Here is a 24,103-nt window from a genome sequence, read left to right as displayed (position 1 = left end):
TGATAATAAAATGCATGGTCCCTAAGCTTAAAAGTATGCTTTCAATTGGTTTTTTTCAATGCATCTTAGAATCTTAATCAGCAGCTGTCAGTCACCCACTGGCCTGTTCCGAACAGTGGAATGCCCTCTCGCTGATTTCAAAGAAAACCAGCCTCTTCACTTTTGAATTTTTTTTTTATCCTACAGTGACACAACTCTACTTCAGCTGCTGTGATTTGAAACCTTGGGTTGACCACTCAGAATAAAGTACTTTTACATTGTAGAGCTCCAATGAATTTTTCCATCTCTCAGTAACTGGGTTCATTAAAGGAGAAAAACAGTGTGTCTGTGTTTAATTCTGAGTGTTAATGTGTTTAGAATCAATCTCATTAAAATCAGATCTTTGTTCTCGCTTCCGCTAAACAAAGATCTGAGGACATCCCATTACGGGTCACGTCAGGCCGACCTTGCGCGAACTTTGACCGACCAATGGAATGACCAATCAGAAGGCAGCTTTCTCGTGCTTTACGGCACAAATTTCAAATTGGTGACTACGCTTCGAAACACATTTTGACAAATTCTCGATTACAAATTTGAAACCTGAACAAAAAAACATTCTGGAATGGCTTATAGATGGTCTAAATTGTAAGGATTCAGTCGTTAAACCCGTAACTATCGTTCGGAATAGACCATGTTAAAGTTTTCGAGATTGCATGACTAGAAATCACATTCCGACTGTCACTTTCATAATCTGGTAAGCGACGCACTGATTGGTCGGATGAAAGGTCGTTCTGACGAAACCCCTAATGGGATGTCTTCAGATCTTTGTTTAGCGGTAGCGAGACAAGATATGTTTAAATCTCAACATGTTTAGGAATGTGTTTAAATCCTAAACAGAATATACATGTGGCAGGGCTGGGACAGGTAACTTGGGTACTCGGGGCGGGTGGGTCTTGAGTAGGACCCGGGTACCCATATGACTACCCAGACCCATGGTTAGTCACGTGATATACTGTTTAATGACCTTAACAATATAACGCAATGGTTACACTACAAGTATAGCTAATTAAGGATAAAGCGTCTATTAACTGCAGAGTATACATGATCAGATTGTTTTATACATGTATCTAAATAGTTTTTGCCAGGGCTGCGGTAAAAAAATTCCCATTCGGACATTTTGTACCCAACTCTCCAGACCTATAGTGGGTATCCAGATAGGGCCGGTAATGGGGTGTTGGGTACCCGGGTAGTAAATTTGGACCCGTTTTATGCCGCTTTTAGCAATATTCCAGCATGGGACACAAGAAATGGGCTTCACACATTATACCCATGTTGGGAATCGAACCCGGGGTCTTCGGCGAAAGCGAATGGTTTAACAACTAGGCTACCCGACCACCCGTGTTCTATATAAACACATTATTCCCATAATGTGAATATGTTTAGAATCGAATGTATGTATGACATATGGCATATCATTATGTTTTATTCTAAGGCTAATAAAAAAAAAGGCTTGGTTCTCAGGCACCGCAGGCATCCTCATAAAGTTCGCAGCGTTTCGTTTTTATTTATGTATTTTTAAAAAAAAAAATTAAATCCTTAAATATTCCAAGTCCAAAGGTAGTCAAATACTGTATTCCAGTATTTTACTCATCAAGGACTACATTTATGTAGGGAGACCCTTTCCCACAATTGTTTATTTTGTTACACATCTGTTTCTTTGGTAACATACTAAGTTAAAAAAAACACCAAAAAAACACCACCAGCCAAATGATTTAAATATGTTTGAAAAAAGTGTATATATCTTTAGGCCTTATCAAATATGGATAAGACGTACAAGAAAACACAGTTATCACTATCCCCAACCATGGGGAACATTAGAATTTTGCTTGTTCACATAGTTGTGAATATAAACTATAAAAAATAGAGCCCTACAAAGCCTTAAGAAGAGAGGCACTACAGTCGCTTTATGTCATCGGAAAAAAAGGATTAAATGTAACATTAATACACACAAAAGGCCCCTTCTCTGGAAAAAATAACTCAGTCTTGATAAGTATCTCTTATAAGCTAACTTCAGTAGTTTCTCACACTGTCCACTTTGTTGAATAACACGGATCAAGGGGCATAACTGTGTATGCTCAAAATCTAAAAACATGTAGCAAGGGAAGTAACTCTGGACAAAATAATTTATGGCAGCAATTCAAACCCAGTCTTGATAAGTATCTCTTATAAGCTAACTTCAGTAGTTTCTCATACTGTCCACTTTGTAAAATAACATGGATCAAGGGGCATAACTGTGTATGCTCAAAATCCTAAAACATGTAGCAAGGGAAGTAACTCTGGACAAAATAATTTATGGCAGCAATTCAGACCCAGTCTTGATAAGTATCTCTTATAAGCTAACTTCAGTAGTTTCTCTCACTGTGCACTTTGTTAAATAACACGGATCAAGGGGCATAATTGTGTTTGCTCAAAATAAAAAAACATGTAGCAAGGGAAGTAACTCTGGACAAAATAATTTATGGCACCAATTCAAACTCAGTCTTGATAAGTACCTCATAGATAAGCTTGCAAAGTTTCACTGATATCACTTCAGTAGTATCTGAGAAACCTTGTCCCCTTGCATACACTGTGCAAGTAAAATAACATGGATCAAGGGCCGTAAATGTGTAAACAAACATATTTACGGCACAATTTTCTGAAGAGTTGGCCAATAACCCAGCAAGATATGTTACCTGCAAACTCCCGGGGGATCGTGTGAAGGCAGGGGGGCACCAAGGGGTCGTCAAGTGCATTCAGAATAAACATCGGTATCGTCACCTGAAATACAAATACAGCCATCAGGTTCTGTAGCTCACCGTAGTTGTTTGTTTAGCTAGCATCCCAATTGATGTCAATCTTTGGTGCAACCTCAATACTGAAGGGTCTCATTTTTTATCACCTTGATCCACTTGGACTTATTTGTGTGATTGTGTGCAAAGTTAAAAGAGTTTATTTTATTATTATTTTTGATAAGGAACCCACCACTTTTTTTTGGTACTTAATTATTGTGCAAGTGGGGGGGAGAGCCTAGGATTTATATGTAAAGACACAAGATATTTTTGGGGGGCACTACTTTAAAACATACAGTTTTAAATCTATGAAAGGAGGTGCCAAAGAATTGTATTTTCTCCACCAAAACAGGACAATTTCAGGGGCTGTCAGTCGCGGTCGGGTAGCTGAGTGGTTAAAGCGTTGGCTCGTCATGCCAAAGACCCGGGTTCAATTCCTCACATGGGTACAATGTGTGAAGCCCATTTTCCGGAGTCCCCTGCCGTGATATTGCTAGAATATTGCTTGAAGCGGTGTAAAACCATACTCAGGACAATTCCTTTGTCCAGTAAACAATATTTTCTGTAAAACTAACTATTTCTTTTCAATATTTTCGGGAACAAATTATTTTTGTGAATATCAAATGGTTGTTTCCAAAATTGAACATAATAATCACATGTATTACAGAGGCAGAGAAGGGATGATTTTCAGAACATTGCACCTAACAACTCTGACCAACCTCCCTATCCACATCCCCTATCCCCATAATAAATGGCCGGTCCCTAATCATATGTAATTGGCGTCATTCGAGTCCATTTTAAGATTCTTACTGTATCACAAGGTTGTGCTTATGAATCACTATCAAACAGATGACGCCAGGATGCATCGGACACTCAGACACACCACTGCCTTGATGAGACACATGAAACATCACAGCGAGAGAAGTCTTAAATCATTGTGAGCCATGTCCAGCAGTATCTAGTTGAGTGAGGCGGCATTCAACAACAAACAAAACTTGCTGTGACATTTAGTGAACGTTACGCCAGCACACTTCCAGAAGTAGAGCTCTGACAGCTTTAGGGGCGGCCGGGTAGCCTCGTGGTTAAAGCGTTCGCTCGTCACGCCAAAGACCCAGGTTCGATTCCCGACATGGGTACAATGCGTGAAGCCCATTTCTGGTGTCCCCCGCCATGATATTGCTGGAATATTGCTAAAAGTGGCGTAAAACCTCACTCACTCACTCACTCTGACAGCTTTGTAGAACACAGAGTCAGTGAATAAAGATTTATAGTCACATCTGCAGTATTTCAACCATATTGTGACTACTGTAGTGAGTGAGTTGGGTTTAACGCCGCTTTTAACAGTATTCCAGTTATGTCACGGCGTGTCAGCTTAATGGGGGAGGAAAGCCCGAAGTGATGCAGGTTTCAGACGTTTACCACTCCGGTGAAACCCACAAGCAGGGGCATGGTGCTGACAAACCTAGAAACATAATTGGGGCGAACCGGGATTCGAACCCACAATCATTGGTTTCTGGCATGCCCAAGGGACGCAACTCTGCACAGCGAATTGCGGCGCCTTAAACGAATGGGCCACCCTCGCCCCCTGACTACTGTAGATTGAGGATGGTGCAGTCTTCTTGGTGAGAGTTTCTGGGCGAAATACGGAGTCCATCACAACAGCCTCGAACTGACTTACGTTGTTGAGGTAGTTGCCGCTGCTGCATGACTGGTAGTAGTCGTCCAGAGACTTGAAGCCCAGTCGCTTACTGAAACATGGAGAAGAAGTCATGACAAGCATAGGTTCATCTTGCTCAGGCAGGACTGTCCACTAGCCATTTTATCAAAGTCTTTTTGTTTGTTTGTTTTTTTGTTTGTTGTTGAACGCTGCACTCAGCAATATTCCAGCTATATGACGGCGGTCTGTAAAATAATCGAGTCTGGACCAGACAATCCAGTGATTGACATCATGAGCATCGATCCACGCAATTGGGATCGATGACATGTATCAACCAAGTCAGTGAGCCTGACCACCCGATCCCATTAGTCGCCTTTTACAACAAGCATAGTCGCCTTTTACGGCAAGTATGGGTTGCTGAAGACCTATTCTACCCCGGAATCTTCACGGGCCTTATCAAAGTCTTGTTTCCACCCTTGCCATATCAAGCCCACTTTCCTGTGCTAAATATGATTGGACTATCGTACATATCGATATTCTATTCAGAGAACGTTTCTCAAAATCAACATCCACGACACATTTGTATGAAATTGATTTACCACTGCCGGTCCTTGTTGACGACAAATTGACTTTTTCATCCGATATACAACCCCACCCCCAAACAACTGCCTATGATATATTGTCAGGGAGGAAATCGCAAATGTTTTCGACGCAATGGTAGTCGCCATGTTTGTGAAGCTATACGGGATAAGAAAAGCGATCTGACTGACTATTGCGTTTTCATTACAAGGGGCACAACTTGTGATCCACATGACATGGCGCCAGGGTTGAATTCAAGAAAAGTGGCCTTGATGTGGCAAGGGTAGAAACTAGGCTTTGATATAGGCTAGTGGACACGCTTGCTTCGGGAAGATGTAGAAATTAGGCTTTGATATAGGCTAGTAGACATGCTTGCCTCGGGAAGATGTAGAAACTAGGCTTTGATATAGGCTAGTGTCGACACACTTGCCTCGGGAACATGGCATAGGTTGTGTTGCGCAGTGTGTTAGTATCAACAATTGTTCATTTATTTTTTACCCTTTTTCCCCCTCTCCCTATGTTTTATGATACACCTGTGTGATCTTCCCTACCAGCTGTAAGCTTCATCCAAGGCTTCGAGCGAGGTTGAGCTGAATATCTTCTCCATGTTGAAACTGCCATACTTTTCCTGTGCCGAGGCGCTGAAGAGGATGTTGCGGTGGCGTTGCAGCATCTTTTTTATATTCTCCGTCATCGCGTAGACGTACAGACGGGGCAGGAAGAAGCTCATTAACTGGGGGCGGACCCTACACAGGCAGACAGATACACACGATAAAACATCGATGGGTTCTAAGGTCACTGTCTTCCTCTATCAAATGAACACCTAAAGTCTGGAAGTTAATTTAAGGTACCGACATTTACTACAATTTTCTGAAAAAACTATTGGACCTACTCCAGTCAAAGTTGGTATGTTATAACAATGCGGCAAGGAATAATACATTCAAGTCAATAACACTGACCTGAAAAAGAATGCAAAAATAATTGGATAAATATTATTAAATAACTGCTTGAGATGCCGAACGCTAACACCGTATTCGTGTGTGCATGATTCCTGTGCAACCTTTCGAGTTGAGTTGATTGGTTCAACTGTGTCATATGACGCAGCAGCGTTAGAAATTGGCACTAGTCTATAGTCCTTTCCAAACTGCCCAATAGTAAAGGTATCCCATTTTTAGGGTTTTGCTATATGTTATCATTATAAGGACTAGTGGACTAAAACTGTGAGTTTCTAACCCTGCGCAGGGGTAGCATTATGCAGATGGCTGTTACAATGAATGCTCGTTCCACACGTGACGAACAGGTCTGGTTGTTGATGAAATACAGTGATAGCTAAATAGACAGATTTTTTATTCATGCACCGATTGTCTTTAAATGTAATATCAAGTTATGTATGAGTGTTTAATATTCTCATACCAACTTTGACTTGAGTAGGTCCAATACTTTTTCAGATATTGTAGTAAACGTCGGTACCTTAAATTAACTTCCAGACTATACTGCTGCTCTGAGTATTAGTGTATCAGTGATGGTTGTGTATATTGTTATACCATGTGGAAGGTCAAATGAAGGTTTGCTCTTTGCATGGACTTTGTGTGAACCCTTAATTGCCTGCCATTAACAACACATTCAACAGCTGCAAGGCTCCAGCTAGACTAACTAGTCTCTGAAATGAACATATTTTACAGAAAAAACAGTTCTTCAATAAAATAGTTAGTGAGGCTAAAAAAAAATAGTCTTGGTTTTCACCTCGCTATATTAGACTAACATCTAGTCTCTGAAATGAACATATTTTACAGAAAAAACAGTTCTTAAATGATAGTTATAAAATATAATAAAAAGGAGCCCTTAGACTTTCTGCAGCAATCTAGACTTGCCAAACATTATAGACTTGCATGGGCTGTATTGGATATATTTGTATGACAGACTAGGCTCCAGCCAGGGATTCTAGAATTAGAACCCCGTCATGGATTGTGATCAGCATTATTTTTTTACGTTCAGATTTTAATTTTTATGGGCAAAATGGGCAAAAATAAGATTTTCAATATAGTGGTTATGATGTTTATTCAGTGTCCAGAGACAGTTGATATTGCTTCTGTATTCTCCATCAACTCTAAAGGTTTCGAATAAAGACATTCTCCGTATATTTACAATATTTTTGAATGAAACAGATATAGGGTGAATAAGTCTAAGTTTGTTTATTGTTGTCTGCTATTTGGCAGGGGTAGATAAACGCCTACCTGTGGTATTCTTACCAATTCAGACCAAAGCATGCATGTATGTATACGACAATAGAATTAGGGGTGTGGTGAGGTAAATTGGTTGTCCACCGTTCCCTTAGGGGACATAGCTTGCAAGGGCGGATCCAGCATTTTTAAAAGGAAGTGGCCATCATCTCTCAAATAATTTTACTGCCTACAACATACCACATGTAGTTTTCAAAAGGGGGCTTCAGGGACATATTACTGTGTATGTAGTAGGGGAGACAACTCTTGTGTATGTGTGAGGGGAGACAATTACTGTGTATGTGTTAGGGAAGACAACTCTTGTGTGTTTGTTAGAGGAGACCACACATACACTAACCTGTCCCCCTAGAGATTGGTGGACAACTTTTAAAGTCATTCGTCTACTACATATGCCTTCATCCTGTTGAACTGAACAACTCACTGTATTACATCGTATCCCTGACACAGGGACATCCCACAGATGAAGTGTTTCTGGTGGTCTGGGTGCTCCCCGAGATACTTGGTGATGATGTTGGCGCCCATGCTGAAGCCGACGGCGAGGAAGCTGCTGTTTGGATAGATCTTTCTCATGTCCTCCACCATGTGATGGAACTCCTGAGTACTTCCTGCAGGGGAGGCAACTCTCGATAACAATACAGCAAGCTCCTTCCCAGCGCGTGACACCTTCGTTACACTCTCGGTAACATCGCTGCCACCAGTGTGGGCGCGGCCATTTCAAGAATCTTGAAATTTGCCCTCCAACCCCATATGTAGTAACGTTTATACTTTTGTTTATGTCTTTGGGAATGCCATCATATTTCAATTTGAAAAGGTTTACGACTGACCATGTTTGCCGGATGAATTTACTTTGTTGTTTTGATAATCAGATTGGTTCGAGATTGCAGACTAACGGAAAATCAACCAACTTCTCCCTTACATTCTTACTATATCAATAACACGATAGTTTTAATGAAACAGAAATTCAAATTGACAAAAGAAGAAAGTAATTTAGCAGCGATAAGTGTATTCGGCGTCACGACAGTCGTCACTTGTTTGTAAACATAACGGTCATTCGGTTACGAGTTCAACTCCAAGCATGGTTGTGGCCACCTATTCACAGTGGGGAGTTTTGACTGGTGGCAGCGATAGTATAGAGAGCTCCGGGAACGTACTATCGCTGTGAGGAGCTTGACAATACAGGGAAGAAGGGGAGACAAATCTCGTTGACAGTATAGGGAAAAAGGGGAGACAACTCTCGTTAACAGTATAGGAAAAAAGGGGGGACAACTCTCATTGACAGTACAGGTGTGAAAGGGAGGCAACTCTCGATAACATTATAGGGAAAAAGGGGGGGGGGCACCTCTCGTTAACCATCTAGGGAACACAGCTCTCATTAACAATTAACAGGGAAGACAACTGTTATCTGTGTGTTAGGGAAGATAACTCTTGTGTATGTGCTAGGGAAGACAACTCTTGTGTATCAAGCTCTTTCCCAGCACATGGTACCGTAGTTACACTCTCGGTAACATCGCTGCCACCATCGTGGGTGTGAGCATTACAAGAATCTTGAAACCTGCCCTCTAACCCCAAATGTACCAACGTTTATACTTTTGTTTATGTCTTGGGGAATGTGATCGAATTCATTTTAAAATGTGTACGACTAACCATATTTCCCAGATGAGTTTAACTTGTTGTTTGTTTGATCAGATTGGTTCGAGATTGCAGACTAATGGAACATCACCCAACTTCTCCCTTTCATTCTTACCATACCAATTACATGATAGTTGAAATGAAATAGAACTTCAAACTTACAACCATCACTTGTGTCATCACTTGTTTGTAATCAGTCGGTTGCAAGTTCAACTCCAAGCATGGTTCTGACCACCCATCACAGTGGGGAGTTTTGACCGGTGGCAGCGATAGTATGGAGAGCTCCGCAAAGGGGATATCGCTGTGAGGATATTGCTTGTGTATGTGCTAGGGGAGAAAACTCTTGTGTATGTGTGAGGGGAGACAATTCTTGTGTATCTGCAAGGGGAGACAACTTTTGTGTCTGTGTTAGGGAAGACAACTCTTGTGTATGTGCTAGGGGAGAAAACTCTTGTGTATGTGCTATGGGAGAAAACTCTTGTGTATGTGCTATGGGAGAAAACTCTTGTGTATCAAGCTCCTCACAGCGATAGTACGTTCCCGGAGCTCTCTATACTATCGCTGCCACCAGTCAAAACTCCCAACTGTGAATATGTGGCCACAACCATGTTTGGAGTTGAACTCGCAACCGAATGACAATGACTTGTTTACAAAGAAAGTGACGACTGTCGTGTCGCCGAATACACTTATCGCTGCTAAATTACTTTCTTCGTTTGTCAATTTGAATTTCTATTTCATTAAAACTATCATGTTATTGATATAGTAAGAATGTAAGGGAGAAGTTGGTTTATTTTCCGTTAGTCTGCAATCTCGAACCAATCTGATTATACAAACAACAAAGTAAATTCATCTGGAAAACATGGTCAGTTGTAAACCTTTTCAAAATGAAATATGATGGCATTCCCAGGGATATAAACAAAAGTATCAACGTTACTACTTGAGGTGTTAGAGGGCAAATTTCAAGATTCTTGTAATGGCCGCGCCCACACTGGTGGCAGCGATGTTACCGAGAGTGTAACGAAGGTGTCACGCGCTGGAAAGGAGCTTGCTTGTGTATGTGCTAGGGGAGAAAACTCTTGTGTATGTAGTAGGGGAGAAAACTCTTGTGTATGTGCTAGGGGAGAAAACTCTTGTGTATGTAGTAGGGAAGAAAACTCCTGTGTATGTGCTAGGGGAGAAAACTTGTGTATGTGCTAGGGGAGAAAACTTGTGGATGTGCTAGGGGAGAAAACTTGTGTATGTGCTAGGGGAGAAAACTCTTGTGTATGTGCTAGGGAAGACAACTCTTGTGTATGTAGTAGGGGAGACAATTACTGTGTATGTGTTAGGGAAGACAACTCTTGTGTATAAGCTAGGGGAGACAACTCTTGTATATGTGCTAGGTAAGACAACTCTTGTGTATGTAGTAAGGGAGAAAACTCTTGTGTATACGGTGCTATGGGAGAAAACTCTTGTGTATGTGCTAGGGAAGACAACTCTTGTGTATGTGCGATGGGAGAAAACTCGTGTATGTGCTAGGGAAGACAACTCTTGTGTATGTGCTAGGGAAGACAACTCTTGTGTATGTGCTAGGGAAGACAACTCTTGTGTATGTGCTAGGGGAGACAACTGAGTTCCCTTCTGAGTCTGCAATGTACATAATCAAGTAAGGAGATAAATAAGCCTAGGGTTTTTACGCACCAAGATGTTTCAAGCAGGGTGAAGTCGAGCACTATTAGGCAGACACGAAAATGAGATCATACTCACCATAATCAAATATCCGCGGTGACGTGAGTTCCACGTCTCTTAAGGCCCCGAGATGGTTGAGGACCGCCACCCTGTAGCCTCCCCGCTGGGCCATGTGCACCAGGGTGCGGATGTAGGGGCTCTCGCTGCAGTTGGCTATCCCCGGACACACCAGCAGGGAGTAGTCTCCTACAACACACACATTCAGTCAACTCATCACTATTCTCAATCCCAGTCACGGGTCACCCAGTTGTCTAAGATCGTGGGTACGAATCACGGTTTGTCCCAATTAGGTATCTAGGTTTGTCAGCACCATACCGGTACTCATGAGTTTCACCGAAGTGGTACATGTCTGATATCTCCATCACGTCGGGCTTTCCTCCCACATGATAATAATACACACGCTCTAAATATCTGCATATAAAACAATGCCTTGGAAAGCAGGAAATACAATTTAAATCATAAATCATCATGTCTTTTGATGTTTTATATCAAATTTCACATTTTTGTTGACCAAGTTTGTTATACCTGTTCGTTGAATTCGCTGTAAGGATCTGATGTGTTAACACTCTTATGTAAGTGCATAACACTCTAAAAATCTTTTTTACACTATGAATCATAAACAACTACTATTCTAATCATTTTGTAAATGCTGAAAAGTGCAATGTAGATCGTGTTAGTTAGGCTCAGCATGTACTGTTTTGTTGGTCATCTACCACCTACGACACCACCTTGGTTAAACCGCTGATCGTCTATAACGCTCATCAATTATTTGACCCCAAAAGTAGCGTTGTAGCCAGGGATAAAACCGTAGAACATAATACCAGGGATGAAACTTACCCTGAAACATTAAGCCTGATTGAAAAAAAAGAAGCTTGAAATTCGACCAAATCTTGAGATTTGAGATAGCTTCAACATAACACAAACTGACTCTGGCCAAGGAAACAAGGAGCCAATTTGCATCTCTTAAAGAGTCACAGGTGTCAAAGCATGTCGGATTTTTAAAAAAAAGATCATCAGTTCCTGTAAATGCTGGATTCAAATAATTTGTCCTAAAAATTACAAAGTCCTTGAACTTGCCGGAAATAAAATAAATTGTAGATTCAAACTATTCAGTTGCGGCCAGCTTCTAAGATCGATAATATGACTTGAGTGTGTTTAAACATAACAACCAATCAGAGACCTCGCATAACTTAATAATGAAATATTTTAAAACTATGCATGGTGTAAATTTAAAGCATGGCTATATCATTAGGGAAAAGAATCTATGGATGTCAACTCCTTTATTAGAAGGAACACAACATTTCGGAGTATATGCTTACTCATTCATCAAGTGAATAAATGCTACGAGGCAGAGAGCAGATATATTTTCCTGTAAGAACAACAAAAGTAATACGATAACAAAGGTGGAAACTTAAGAAGAGAGGCCAACAGATAATTGGTGCTGATAGATGATTAGCATTGGACAAAGGGAGCTTACACTTAACTTATCACTGATTGGCCTGTCAAAGACATGGCACTCATTGGTCAGCATAATCTTGCTGATGAATTCTTCAAGTCACGGGTGCATTAACAATTTGCTCTATGTTATATAATATCATGTGTATAATTCACTAAAAAAATAGGACAAGCATACCGTATTCAACGAAATAAGCGCCCAGGGCGCTCTCAAAATTAGAAATAGGGGACGCTTATTTGAATATAATTTTGAGTTGAAAGATCGTAAATTTCGTGGTTTATGCTAACAGCCTGAAATGTTTACATACGACCGATATATTTTTCAATAATTTAAATTATTGCCCATAATCAAGGGTGATATAACACACGAGTGTGCATTATACGCGTATAAATAAGTCTTGTGTACATTGATCAATCAGAAGGGGTGCTGATTTGGATTGTTCACTAGCGAATATATTAGCAAATATTGCCATGGGCGCTTATTAGACCGGGGCACTTATTACGTCGCATAGGCTAATAGCATATTTTCAGGCTAAAATTTGTCGCTATAAGCCAACTTCGTAAAGACCGGCACCTCTGTTAATACATCCCGCCCTACCTCCTGCTTGGTGTTCTGAGAGAGGATGATACACATCGAACGTGGAGGTGGCGCCGTCGGACATGATGTGTTCGTGTCTGTCCCCCTTGAGGTCGGGGTACTGGACACGCCCCATCTTGCCGTACACGATCGTCTGGATGTGGCCGCTCTTCCCCCATATCAAGGTGGGGATGTACCTGCAAGTGTTGAGGGGAGAGTCAGGAAGGATGTAGGGAACATGTTGCTATGGGTACTAATGACTGGTTCCAGGTGAGCTAAAAAGCAAAACTAGTATCCATTTTAACCCCACCACTATCTCTGAAACATTATGTGACACACCAACAGATAACTGTTGGAGAAGTTGGCAAAAGAACAACAATAGCTGCTTAAGTCTCTTAAACTGTCGACTAAACTGGAAAAGAAACTAAGGCAGAGAGCAGCCTAGAGGCCGATATTCGGTCCCGTGGATGGATGGATCATGGCGGAAACATTTGTCAGTAAAAGTTCCCAAATTGGCACAAAACAAACTGCCAAATTATGTTATAAAAGTAATAACTAATGTTATAGCTCTGCAGAGCTATGGTGTCATAATGAACAGTAGCAGGTGACTTAAATACCAAAATTAGTTAACTTTCATTTCATATTTGCTAATAAATCACCATGAAATGAGGCCAAAGGAATTGTTAAATCTACTGCTGCAGGAGCCCCCCTTACTTTCAAACACTGAACATGCTGGTTCTTGTACGGCAGTCAATACAGGTGTAACCAAGTAGACTGCAATTGATTATAGTGATCAAAGTACATTTGATACCTCCCAGTGTTTGACTGGACATAGGCTGTGACCAAGTCATTGATTTCGCCATCCTATAACACTGGCGGATCCAGAGAGGGGGTGCAGCTGTGTACTAGAGGTGAAACGATACAGTAAGGCCTCGATACAATACGTATCACAGTACAAAGGTCACGATACGATACGTATCACAGTACAAAGCTCACAATACGATACGTATCACAGTACAAAGGTCACGATACGATACGTATCACAGTACAAAGGTCTCGATACGATACGTATCACGATACAAAGCTCACAATACGATACGTATCGCAATATGCATATTTACGTCAAATTGGTGGAAATATCTTGACTAAAATATTTCAGAGCAGGCTAGCTAGCTGTAGACACGTGTTTCGTGGCGGCAATGTTTTAGTAGACAACACACATTTTTCACTGCCAAAAACGCTGGGGGTGGGGGGTGGGAGGGTGGGGTCATTAAATGATCAGTAATGTATTTTAGCAAGTGTCTCGTCTTGTATCGATACAGATAAAAATATATCGTGTATTTTATCAACCGATGTATCTTTTCACCACGAGAGTGTATGGGAGCCTTTTAGGCAATTCGCCTTTGTATTTTGGTCTCTACTACTTGTTCAAACCTCATCATTGTAATGGACTCACCAAACAATGTATTCCGAGGTATTCCGCAATATTTTAAAATTCCAACTTAGTATTTTGAGATTTCAATATCTTTACCTTGAAAGTTCAAGAAAATAAGCAGACAGCTCTAAAATTCTTTGTAGGTGTGCACAAATGCTCACTCAAGCAAGTCACTTTGTGTGTGGGTATTATGCTCACCCCGCCTACCGTATTCGACGTAATAAGTGCCCAGGGTGCTCTCAAAATTAGAAATAGGGGTCTCTTATTAGAATATTATTTTGGTGGAAAAAAACAGAGTTGAAAGATAAATTTCGTGGATTATGCTGACAGCCTGAACTGTTTATATACGACAGATATATTTTCCAGGATTTAATTGCCCATGATTAAGGGTGCATATAACACACGAGTGTGTATTATACACAAATAGATAAGACTTGTGTACATTGATCAATCGGAAGGGGTGCTAATTGGGATTGTTCACTTGCCAATATATTAGCAAATATAGCCGTGGGCGCTTATTACGTCGAATACGGTATTTCAAAATCCTTGACCCCACTCCGTGTTATCAGTCAGCATGAACATATCTCCAGGGGTAGAAAATAACATTTTTAGTCCACTAGTCCTTATTACGAGGTGAAATTGGGTTTAACGTCGCGTCCAAGATTATTGCACTTATATAGCGACGTGCATGCACATGTGTGTGTGGCTGCTTGTACTACTCCGGACAGATGCCGATTTATAGTGCTAGCTCACCGAAATACATGCTGCAGTTTAACATGAATACCCCACTCAGACACAGTATACTGACTCCGAGCCGACCAGTCCTTGTTTTAGCCCCTTAATGCTGAGCACCAGACAGGGTAACAACAAGTACCATCTTTTAACATCTTTTGGTATGACGCGGCTGGGGATCAAACCCCAGACCTTCCACTCCCCGGGCGGACGCTCAGACCACAAGACCACAGAGGCGGTCACTAGTCCTTATAATGATAACATAAAGCAAAACCCATAAAAATGGCAAATTTCTACTAGTCCTTATGATACCTTAACTATTGGGTACTTTTGCCTTGACAGCAGGACAAGTGCCAATTTCCAATGCTGAATTCTCATGACTAAGGGTGCGCGGTATTACCGGTATATCGGTAAATTGAGGTTAATTCTTTCCATGATACGTATCACAACATCATGTTATATTGCTCAATATATCGGGTGATTGCAAATAGCGATTTTATTTTTAGCCAAATATATGCACCTTTGACAAGTTCGCATTCTGGAGTTCTTCTGTGGCAGTGGTGTAACACCAAGTCGTCACTGTCCCGGAGCGTGCATCCATGCGTATTTTTGAATGAGTAATTATTATGCTGTTACAGCATCTTGTTTTGTTCCAGTTATAAACTTCACTTCCTCCATTGATATCTCAAATTGCTTCTTAATTCAATTTTTTTAATTATACAATATATCGTAATCGTATCGCAATGAGGCCTTGTGCATTGTAAAATATTGTGATACACTTTAAACCTCCAATACGCTTCCCTACTCATAACACAGTGAACATACTTGACAACAAAACAGTGAGTGAGTTGGGTTTGACACCACTTTTAATAGTATTCCAGGTATATCCTGGCGTTTCAGCTTATTTTGGGAGGAAGCCCGAAGTGATGTAGGTCTCAGACATTTACCACTTCGGTGAAACCCACGAGCACGGTTATGGTGCTGACAAACCTCGAAACATAATCAGGGCGAACCAGGATTTGAACCCACAATCATTGGTTTCCAGAGTGCCCAAGGGATACAACTCTGCACAGCGAATCGCGGCGCCTTAAACGACCCCAACAACAGATAAGTGTGCAATTGAAAGCCTAAAATATTTTTGATATTTTGTCCCTTTAAAGTTTTGGTCTTCATATTAGTTTGTAAGGACTGGTTTTATAATTTTGAAAGTGTTATCCTTGCAACTATAGCGGCCATAAAATTTCTGAGTCCCGTGATGGGATTCGAACCACAGACCTTCTGATCGTAAGAATGTCTCCACGCCCTGCTACATACTCCCCCGTCAACAGAAGGCACGTCCCGGGCCGCACAGTAGGGTACTGAGGCTTATTTTGCTCAAATTTAATATGAACGTGCTCAGCCCCACGTTGGGCACCATTTTGTAGCGGCCATAAAATTTCCGAGTCTCGTGATGGGATTCGAACCACATGACCAAAGAGGTTAACCCCGTCAGCAAGCTGACAAGGTAATCGTCACGATATGGCTGAAATATTGTCGATGTGACGTAAAGCATAAACTCACTCACTCACTCACTGACAAGGTAAGAATGTCTCCAAGCCCTGCTACACAACCATGTGATCGAATTAAGTGGTTTTTAAAAAATGTTCCTTTATCAAAAGCATTTGAACAACTGTAAAATGATGGTAACCATAGTAACATGCCTAATGTTTCATGAAAATATATCGATAGTCTTGGGCAATATGGATGACACTAGTGCAACGTTGCTTGGGGAATCCCCTTTCGTCACTACTCGCCCCTTTCTGTAACCTGCGAGAAGACTTATCTCCCTATCGATGAATGTTTTGTGCGAAATTATACAAACCAATCATAATGACCATATGACTTCAGGTACTTTGGTCAAAGAGTCCCTCGTGAATAATGTTTGAATTTACACGTCTTGGATCTAAAATTATACCAAAGATACAGTTAAATGTGTTCAATCAGACTGTATAATACTGTAAGTCGAGATGTGTTTTAAATAGCATCTGGAATATATATATGACATGGGGAAAATATACGTGAATCATTACGTGACGGGTTGACAATTCTTTTAACTATGCCTGTTTGCGCTTAGACGGAACCCAGTCGCAAAAATTGCTACGGGAGGGGCACAAGTCGCTATTCGGCTTGGCCCAGAATAACACGAGTTGATAACGAATCCCATACAGTCAACATGATTTAGTGTGATAACCTCTTGATGTAGTATACAATGTCAAGGTCATATGACCACAACACACCCACCAGCTTATCATGAGCTGAGGAGGTCAAGTATTACATTGTTGCTAGTCAGACATTATTCAACTCTATACCATTATCATGACCTCACACTATTGTTCTTCCTGTGGATGTTGTGCCAGGAATTCACTGGTCATTCTGAACGTGCATTTTAACAAGTAAAATTTGACATAACTACGTAGGTCATTATGAAAAATTATAGAAACATCCTACATCAACCTAAACATGATTTAAGTTGGAGAAATCACTCGAATATGGTGATTCCAGAAGTAGAATCAACCTTCTGTTCTCATATCTCCATTATGTACAAAACACTGGCTGATTAATCTTCTATATCTTCAGGGCTCACATTTTTGTCAACCTATTCTAACCCCTAGATTTTATTCCTGTGATACATGTGAAGATCCGCGGTAGAATAGGTCTTCAGCAACCCATGCTTGCCGTAAAAGGCGACTATGCCTGTCGTAAGAGGCGGCTAACGGGATCGGATGGTCAGGCTCCCTGACTTGGTTGATGCATGTCATCGATCCCGATTGCGTGGATTGATGCTCATGATCACTGGATTGTCTGGTCCAGGCTCGATTATTTACATAGTGATCCCGTAAGGCTATTACAATAATTTTGTTACATCTAACTTAATTTTCTAAAATTATTGACACGCATGTATAAATCTGTGTACATAGCTACAATATAGCTGAGTGCGGCGTTAAACAACAAACAAAAAACAAACATCATTCCTGTGGTTCTCGCAATCTCAAATTACCTGCTCTTGATTTTCATAAACATTTTACCAACTACTCAAAAGTCCAGATAGAAAAAGGAACTGGGAGGTCGATTTCTACACATCATTTCCATCAAAAAGACTGTTGATGGCTTTCTTTTGCATGTCAGTCAGTTTTTCAATGTTAAATTTCTTGCAGACTCTATCACAATAATGTGACTATTTGCCAACACAACATTGAGGCTGCCATTTAACCTCCCATTTTGATTGGTCAGTTAGTCTGAGTAGTGTAGCGGGGGCACGGGTGGCCCAATCGTCTAAGGCGCCACGATTGCTGTGCAGAGTTGCTTCCCTTTGGCACGCCAGAAACCTTTGATTATGGGTTCGAATCCCGGTTCGCCCCGATTATGTTTCTAGGTTTGTCAGCACCATACCCGTGTTCGTGGGTTTCACCGAAGTGGTAAACGTCTGAGACCTGCATCACTTCAGGCTTTCCTCCCACATTAAGCTGACACGCCGCGACATAACTGGAATACTGTTAAAAGTGGCGTTAAACCCAACTCACTCACTCACTGAGTAGTGTAGCAAATAAAATTGGATAATGAAAATCAAGGGAGGGTAATTTGAGATCACGAAAATCATAGAAATCTATCCATGTGTTAGTGTTGATTTACTGACGATATTAAGGATAGAGACTCTCCGGATTTCTCTATTATGTAAACAACACTGGCCCCTGTCATCAGCCATTTCTTATCAGGCAGTTGTTGAATCACGTCCCTGGCAAGGCCTTATCTGATACTGGTGACGATGATTCATATTAACCTGACATTTTTAACATATACTGACCCGTGAAGAGCCTCTGCTTGTTGTAAGGAGCGACTAACGGGATCAGGTGGCCGGGATCCGGTGGCCAGACTCGCTGACTTTGTTGATGCATGTCATCGTTTGTTTGCTTGTCGTTTAACTCCGCACTCAGCAATATTGCAGCTATATGACAGCAGTCTGTAAATAATCGAGTCAAATCCTGGTTTGCCCCAATTATGTTTCTAGGTTTGTCAGCACCATACCCATGCTCATGGGTTTCATCGAAGTGGTAAACATTTGAGACCTGCATCAGTTCGGGCTTTCCTCCCACATTAAGCTGACATGCCGTGATATAACTGGAATACTGTTAAAAGCGGCGTTAAACCCAACTCACTCACTCATCCAAGGGATTACAGACTATGTGAAATCCTAAGTCACTGCTTCCTATACTGCGGAGCAAAAGAAACTATACGTCTCGGTTGATATTGTTTCATTTTGAATTGAAAATATTTTAAGTCAGTGATATTATACCAGCATCCAAAAAATGAAATGAACTGGTGCTTGGTCAGCACTCAAAAGAATACTTCTATATGGTTTTATAAAAAGAAATTGCAATAAAACCTTTAAAAAACAAAATTCACATAATACACAAGTGCTGATGGGTATCTTAGACATTAAAGCGTGTCATACGAAAAATACACATATTTTAAAGAGTCATGAAGAAATAGGCATTGCATTATATTTGTGCTTTTCAGTGATAGAAATGGCACTGGTCCTATCGTCCTTGACAAACTGCCCAATGGTTAAAGTATTGACTTGTAGAAATTTGTCTTTTTTAAGGGTTGTGCTACATTATAGCTGAAATAGCTAAAATGGATATAATTATCATTAAACCACCTGCATGTTATCAGATATAAGCGGGGCACTGTAGCTTGACAAAGCCCTCATATTGCTTGACGACGGGCCATTATCACGCCCGTTGTTAAGTGACATCAAAGGGATAGGGATAGGTCATGTCATCTGGTTTGTTCTATGACGTTTTCACATTTGTAAAAGTGTGTCAGTGGCATTCATTGTGTATTGATTGCAGTAAATGTTTAAAACTGATATTGTTGTTTATTTCTCTTTGATAACATATTCTATCTATTATAGCTATATTAAGGGTAAGGCTATTTTTCAGGGCATTATCATTTGCAGAGGCCCTCTATCTTTTCAACAGCCCTCATTCGTCAGAGGAAAAATAGTTGATACCCTTATAGTCATATATAATGTGGGCTAGTGGATCAAAAGTGTTAGTTTGTATCGCTGCTTTTGTATTTTGTCTTTTCAGGGAGGGGCATGAAAAAAAAGTACATTGGGAGTATCTTCTAAAACTATGACAAGCACTAGGGCTGGAACGAGTCCAAATTTACTACCCGGGTACCCACTGTAGGTCTCAGGAGATGTCTCAAAATGTGCGAATGGGAACATTTTTAGCATAGCCCTAGCAAAACGTATTAAGATACAAGTATTAAACAATCTGGTCATTCATACACTGAAGTTGAATTAAGTTATATCTTTATTCAACCATATGAAAAATCAGAAAGAATGGGTGCATAGTCAGAAAGAAATGCGAACATTAGTGACTTGTAGTGTAACCATAGAGTTCTAGATAATTTTGGTCATTAAACAATATATCACGTGACTAACCACGGGTCCGGGTAGTCATGTGGGTACCCAGGTCCTACTCAGTACCCACCCGGCCCGGGTACCCGAGTTACCCGTCCCAGCCCTAACAAGCACATTAAATGGTTTCCAAGTTTTGCCCCAGAAACAGAAGTGGCAGATGGACAGATAGCACCCATCCTTACATACGCAAATACGCTGCTTATCTATAGCTCTGTTTGTCTGGTCAAGATTCACAATATTTTCGGGCTGCCATCACAAAGTTGATAGCAGAGCTACATAAAAACAAAAGACACACCTTCCACAATTTTTTGTTAAATATTTCATCAAAAGCCAATGTTTATCATATTATTTTGAACAGATTTCTTATGTTTTGTATAATTAATTCTTATTCGTCAAATTCGATTTTCGACATGGGTACAATGTGTGAAGCCCATTTCTGGTGTCCCCCGCCGTGATGTTGCTGGAATATTGCTAAAAGCGGCGTAAAAACCATACTCACTCACTCACTTATACGTCAGATATTACAACGCCATAAATAGCTGTCCAATCACGTCTCTCTCATGAGTAAGAGTAATAATGTACCCAGTATGATGGAGATAGTGAAAATACTTTCGAAACAAAGCAACAATTGCGATTTGACCCGGGGTCATTTTCAAAATGGTCCCATTGATAATACCCTTGATAAATGAGGATGGTCTTTGAAAGGAAAAACCTTCGCCTCTTGGAAATGCTGTTTTCTATCATATCTATTCTGGCTAGCTGCCAAGCCTCTCTGTCAAGTACCATCTTTGACGTAAAATAAGCGCCCAGGGCGCTCTCAAAATTAGAAATAGGGGGCTCTTATTAGAATATTATTTAGGTGAAAAAAGAGAGTTGAAAGATAAATTTCGCGGTTTATGCTGACAGCCTGAAATGTTCATATATGACAGATGTATTTTTCCCATACCAATAATTAAGGGTGCATACAACACACGAGTGCGTATTATATGCGAATAAAAAAGTCTTGTGTACATTGATCAATCTGAAGGGGTGCTAATTGGGATTGTTCACTAACTTATATATTAGCAAATATTGCCGTGGGCGCTTATTAGAGCGGGGGCGCTTACTACGTCGAATACGGTATATCAACTCCTTCACATGGAACATTGTACGAGCAACAACACAGTTTGACAGCTATAAGTCACTCATTATGTTCGGTAGGGGTGTCACGATACATCGAAATATCGATATATTGCTATTGGTAAGCACTTAAAGTCAATAAATCGATTGTTAAATCAGTTTCCGATCAATTGTATCGATTTCAGTTAGGAATATCGATAGTTACGATTGTATTAACCATATCAATAAAATATATGCAATGCTGTTCAAATTAGTTTTTCTTGTGATCATGAGTGGTAGTAATATACACATGGTAATGTGGAAGTTTCTCTTTCTTAAATCATTAGGGCAAAGAAAAAACAAATCAGTCATATCTCAAACTTTACTTTTTATTTGTTATACTTATCACATTCAAAGGAAACTTCAGTTCCAAGTTTTAATTCAACTCTAAAATCTATCTAACATGATACACTGAAAACTATCGATATTTATCGTAACAGTTGCTAGCAACAGAGACCATATAATAGGCTATTATAGTCCATTATATGGTCCCTGCTTGCAATATCAATAGTTAGCACAATAGTTTCTTTCAATATCAATAGTTATCGCAACAGTGATTTCCAGACCAATAGACACCCCTAATGTTCGGTTGTGCCACAACTGCAAAAACATGAACCCTCAGCCAGAACCAGAACCTAGGTTAGTATTTCATATGAACCCTACAACAAATACAAGACAGGGTTGTGACGGTTTGGGACAAATGTCTTCAACCACTGATTGATATTTACATATGGGATCATTATTAGGCCATATATTTCTTATTTTTCATTTCATGGGCCATCGCCCTAACTGAAAAGCAGCCAGTCTAAAAAATAAATTAAACATACAAATACCTAATTTATTATCTCTCCCACTAGAAATACAGACCATCTTAAACAACATAAACTGTCTTAACTTTACATAAATTCCATGACTACCATCAGGGATTAAAGAGACAACATGCAGTATAATGTATGTTTGTTTGTTGTTAAACGCCGCACTCTGCAATATTCCAGTAATGTGACAGCGGTCTGTTAATAATCAAGTCTGGACCAGACAATCTGATGACTGACATAATGAGCATCGATCTACACAACTGAGATACGACGACATGCTTCAACCAAGTCAGCGAGTCTGACCAACCGATCCCGTTAGTCGCCTCTTTCTACAAGCATAGCTAGGCGCTTTTTATGGCAAGCATGGGTTGCTGAAGACCTATTCCACCACGGATCTTCACGGGTCACCGGCAGTATGAACTTCACGGCAGAATGGCTTTCATATTAAATAAATAAATAATTGACATAAGTTTTTATTTCGACCAACGTGTGGAAAACCTGGAATAAATCCGTCAAACATAAATTTAAAAAAGCGTGGCCATAGCTCCCTCACTATGAAAGTCGTTCCTTCATTAGCCCGGCTTACGATCGCATGTCTGCTCGTGTGAAATTAATTTCCTAATTGCCGTCTACATGATAATTACATGAGCTAGGACTCGCTTTAATAAGGGTCTGTATTATCAATGTGCACCTTCAATTGAAACTGAAAGAGCAGAGCAGCTAGAGCCCAGCTTCGTATTATTTTACTGGCCACACCGAAACGCTCCAGATTTGCGTGCAGATGCACTATGGTTGAACCCGGAAACGCAAAAGAAGGAGGTAGCCGACCCTCCCTGCGTTGTGCTAAACATCTGCATACTCCCAGCTCGCAAAACAACACTTTTCCAAACACAATATCAGTCACGGAATCGCCGTACAATGCAGATCAACCGTGTGAAATGTATACCTGTCAATCAAGGCAGGTGCGCGAAAATTGAACTTACGGTTCAAGGAAGATGGGGCAGGCAGCGAGGATGCTCTTCACAAAAGCAGACGACCGATCTTTGATATAGATGTCAGGGGCTACTGCGAGGCTTGACATGTTCAAAATCTTGAAGATTCCCAACAAAAACGCCAGTCCCAAGAACCACTCCGTCATGGCGATCGCTGTCAGTGTCAAACCGATAGTGTATGCAAGATGCTCTCCACGAGAAACTCCACTTCTGCACGAGATAAACTCCTAACGGCTTCGGCTTGACTAGCTGCGACCGTACAGAAGTCCGTGCAATATGGACATCAGCCGGGTTACACTATTACCGCTGAGTTGGCTATCGACGATCACTGTTAGGTCTAACTGATTAGCATTAGCCGTACACCATGAGATCATCGGCTGCGCAGGCTGCTCTGAAACAGTGTGTCACGTGATTCACAGATGAAGCAATTTTCCAAACAAACTTCGGCTTGTCTCCCTTGAATGAAATTGCGACCTTTGAGCCCACAACGCATTCCAATGTGTGTGTAAACAACATGTGTGTGTAGCTTGCCTATCTTTGTGGTAATAGCATGATTAACGGTTAGGAACGTGTCATTTGAATCGAAAGACTGATACCATTATTTTATATGTGTAATTTAGTGAGTCTAAAGTCCAATATGAGCCCCATATGAAATCGATAACTTGTATTACCGCATTTGACGTAAAAAGCGCTCAGGGCGCTCTCAAAATTAGAAATTGGGGGCTCTTATTAGAATTTTATTTTGGTGGAAAAAAAGAGTTGAAAGATAAATTTCGTGGTTTATGCTGACAGCCTGAAATGTTTATGTACGACAGATATATTTTTCCAGAAT

General features: G+C 40.6%; 1 protein-coding gene across 1 annotated transcript in view; it reads right to left on the bottom strand.

Moving 5' to 3' along the window:
- The window catches only part of LOC139461156 (monoacylglycerol lipase ABHD2-like), a 36,517-nt gene extending 12,874 nt beyond the window's left edge, over positions 1-23,643 (bottom strand). Inside the window, exons 1-7 of the mRNA XM_071242718.1 lie at positions 23,263-23,643; positions 12,694-12,869; positions 10,659-10,826; positions 7,705-7,888; positions 5,595-5,789; positions 4,486-4,555; positions 2,712-2,796 (exon numbers count right to left, since the gene is read on the bottom strand). Of these exons, the coding sequence (XP_071098819.1) occupies positions 2,712-2,796; positions 4,486-4,555; positions 5,595-5,789; positions 7,705-7,888; positions 10,659-10,826; positions 12,694-12,869; positions 23,263-23,417 (1,033 nt within the window). The 5' untranslated portion in view covers positions 23,418-23,643. The remainder of the gene's footprint in view (positions 1-2,711; positions 2,797-4,485; positions 4,556-5,594; positions 5,790-7,704; positions 7,889-10,658; positions 10,827-12,693; positions 12,870-23,262) is intronic.
- Between the last annotated feature and the right edge of the window lie 460 nt (positions 23,644-24,103).

This window comes from Haliotis cracherodii, unplaced genomic scaffold (genome assembly GCF_022045235.1).
Source record: "Haliotis cracherodii isolate W230 unplaced genomic scaffold, xgHalCrac1.p SCAF_14, whole genome shotgun sequence".
NCBI classification, from domain to species: domain Eukaryota; kingdom Metazoa; phylum Mollusca; class Gastropoda; order Lepetellida; family Haliotidae; genus Haliotis; species Haliotis cracherodii.
The sequence above is the reverse complement of the archived record's forward strand: the minus strand, read 5'-3'. Positions and strand labels throughout refer to the sequence as shown.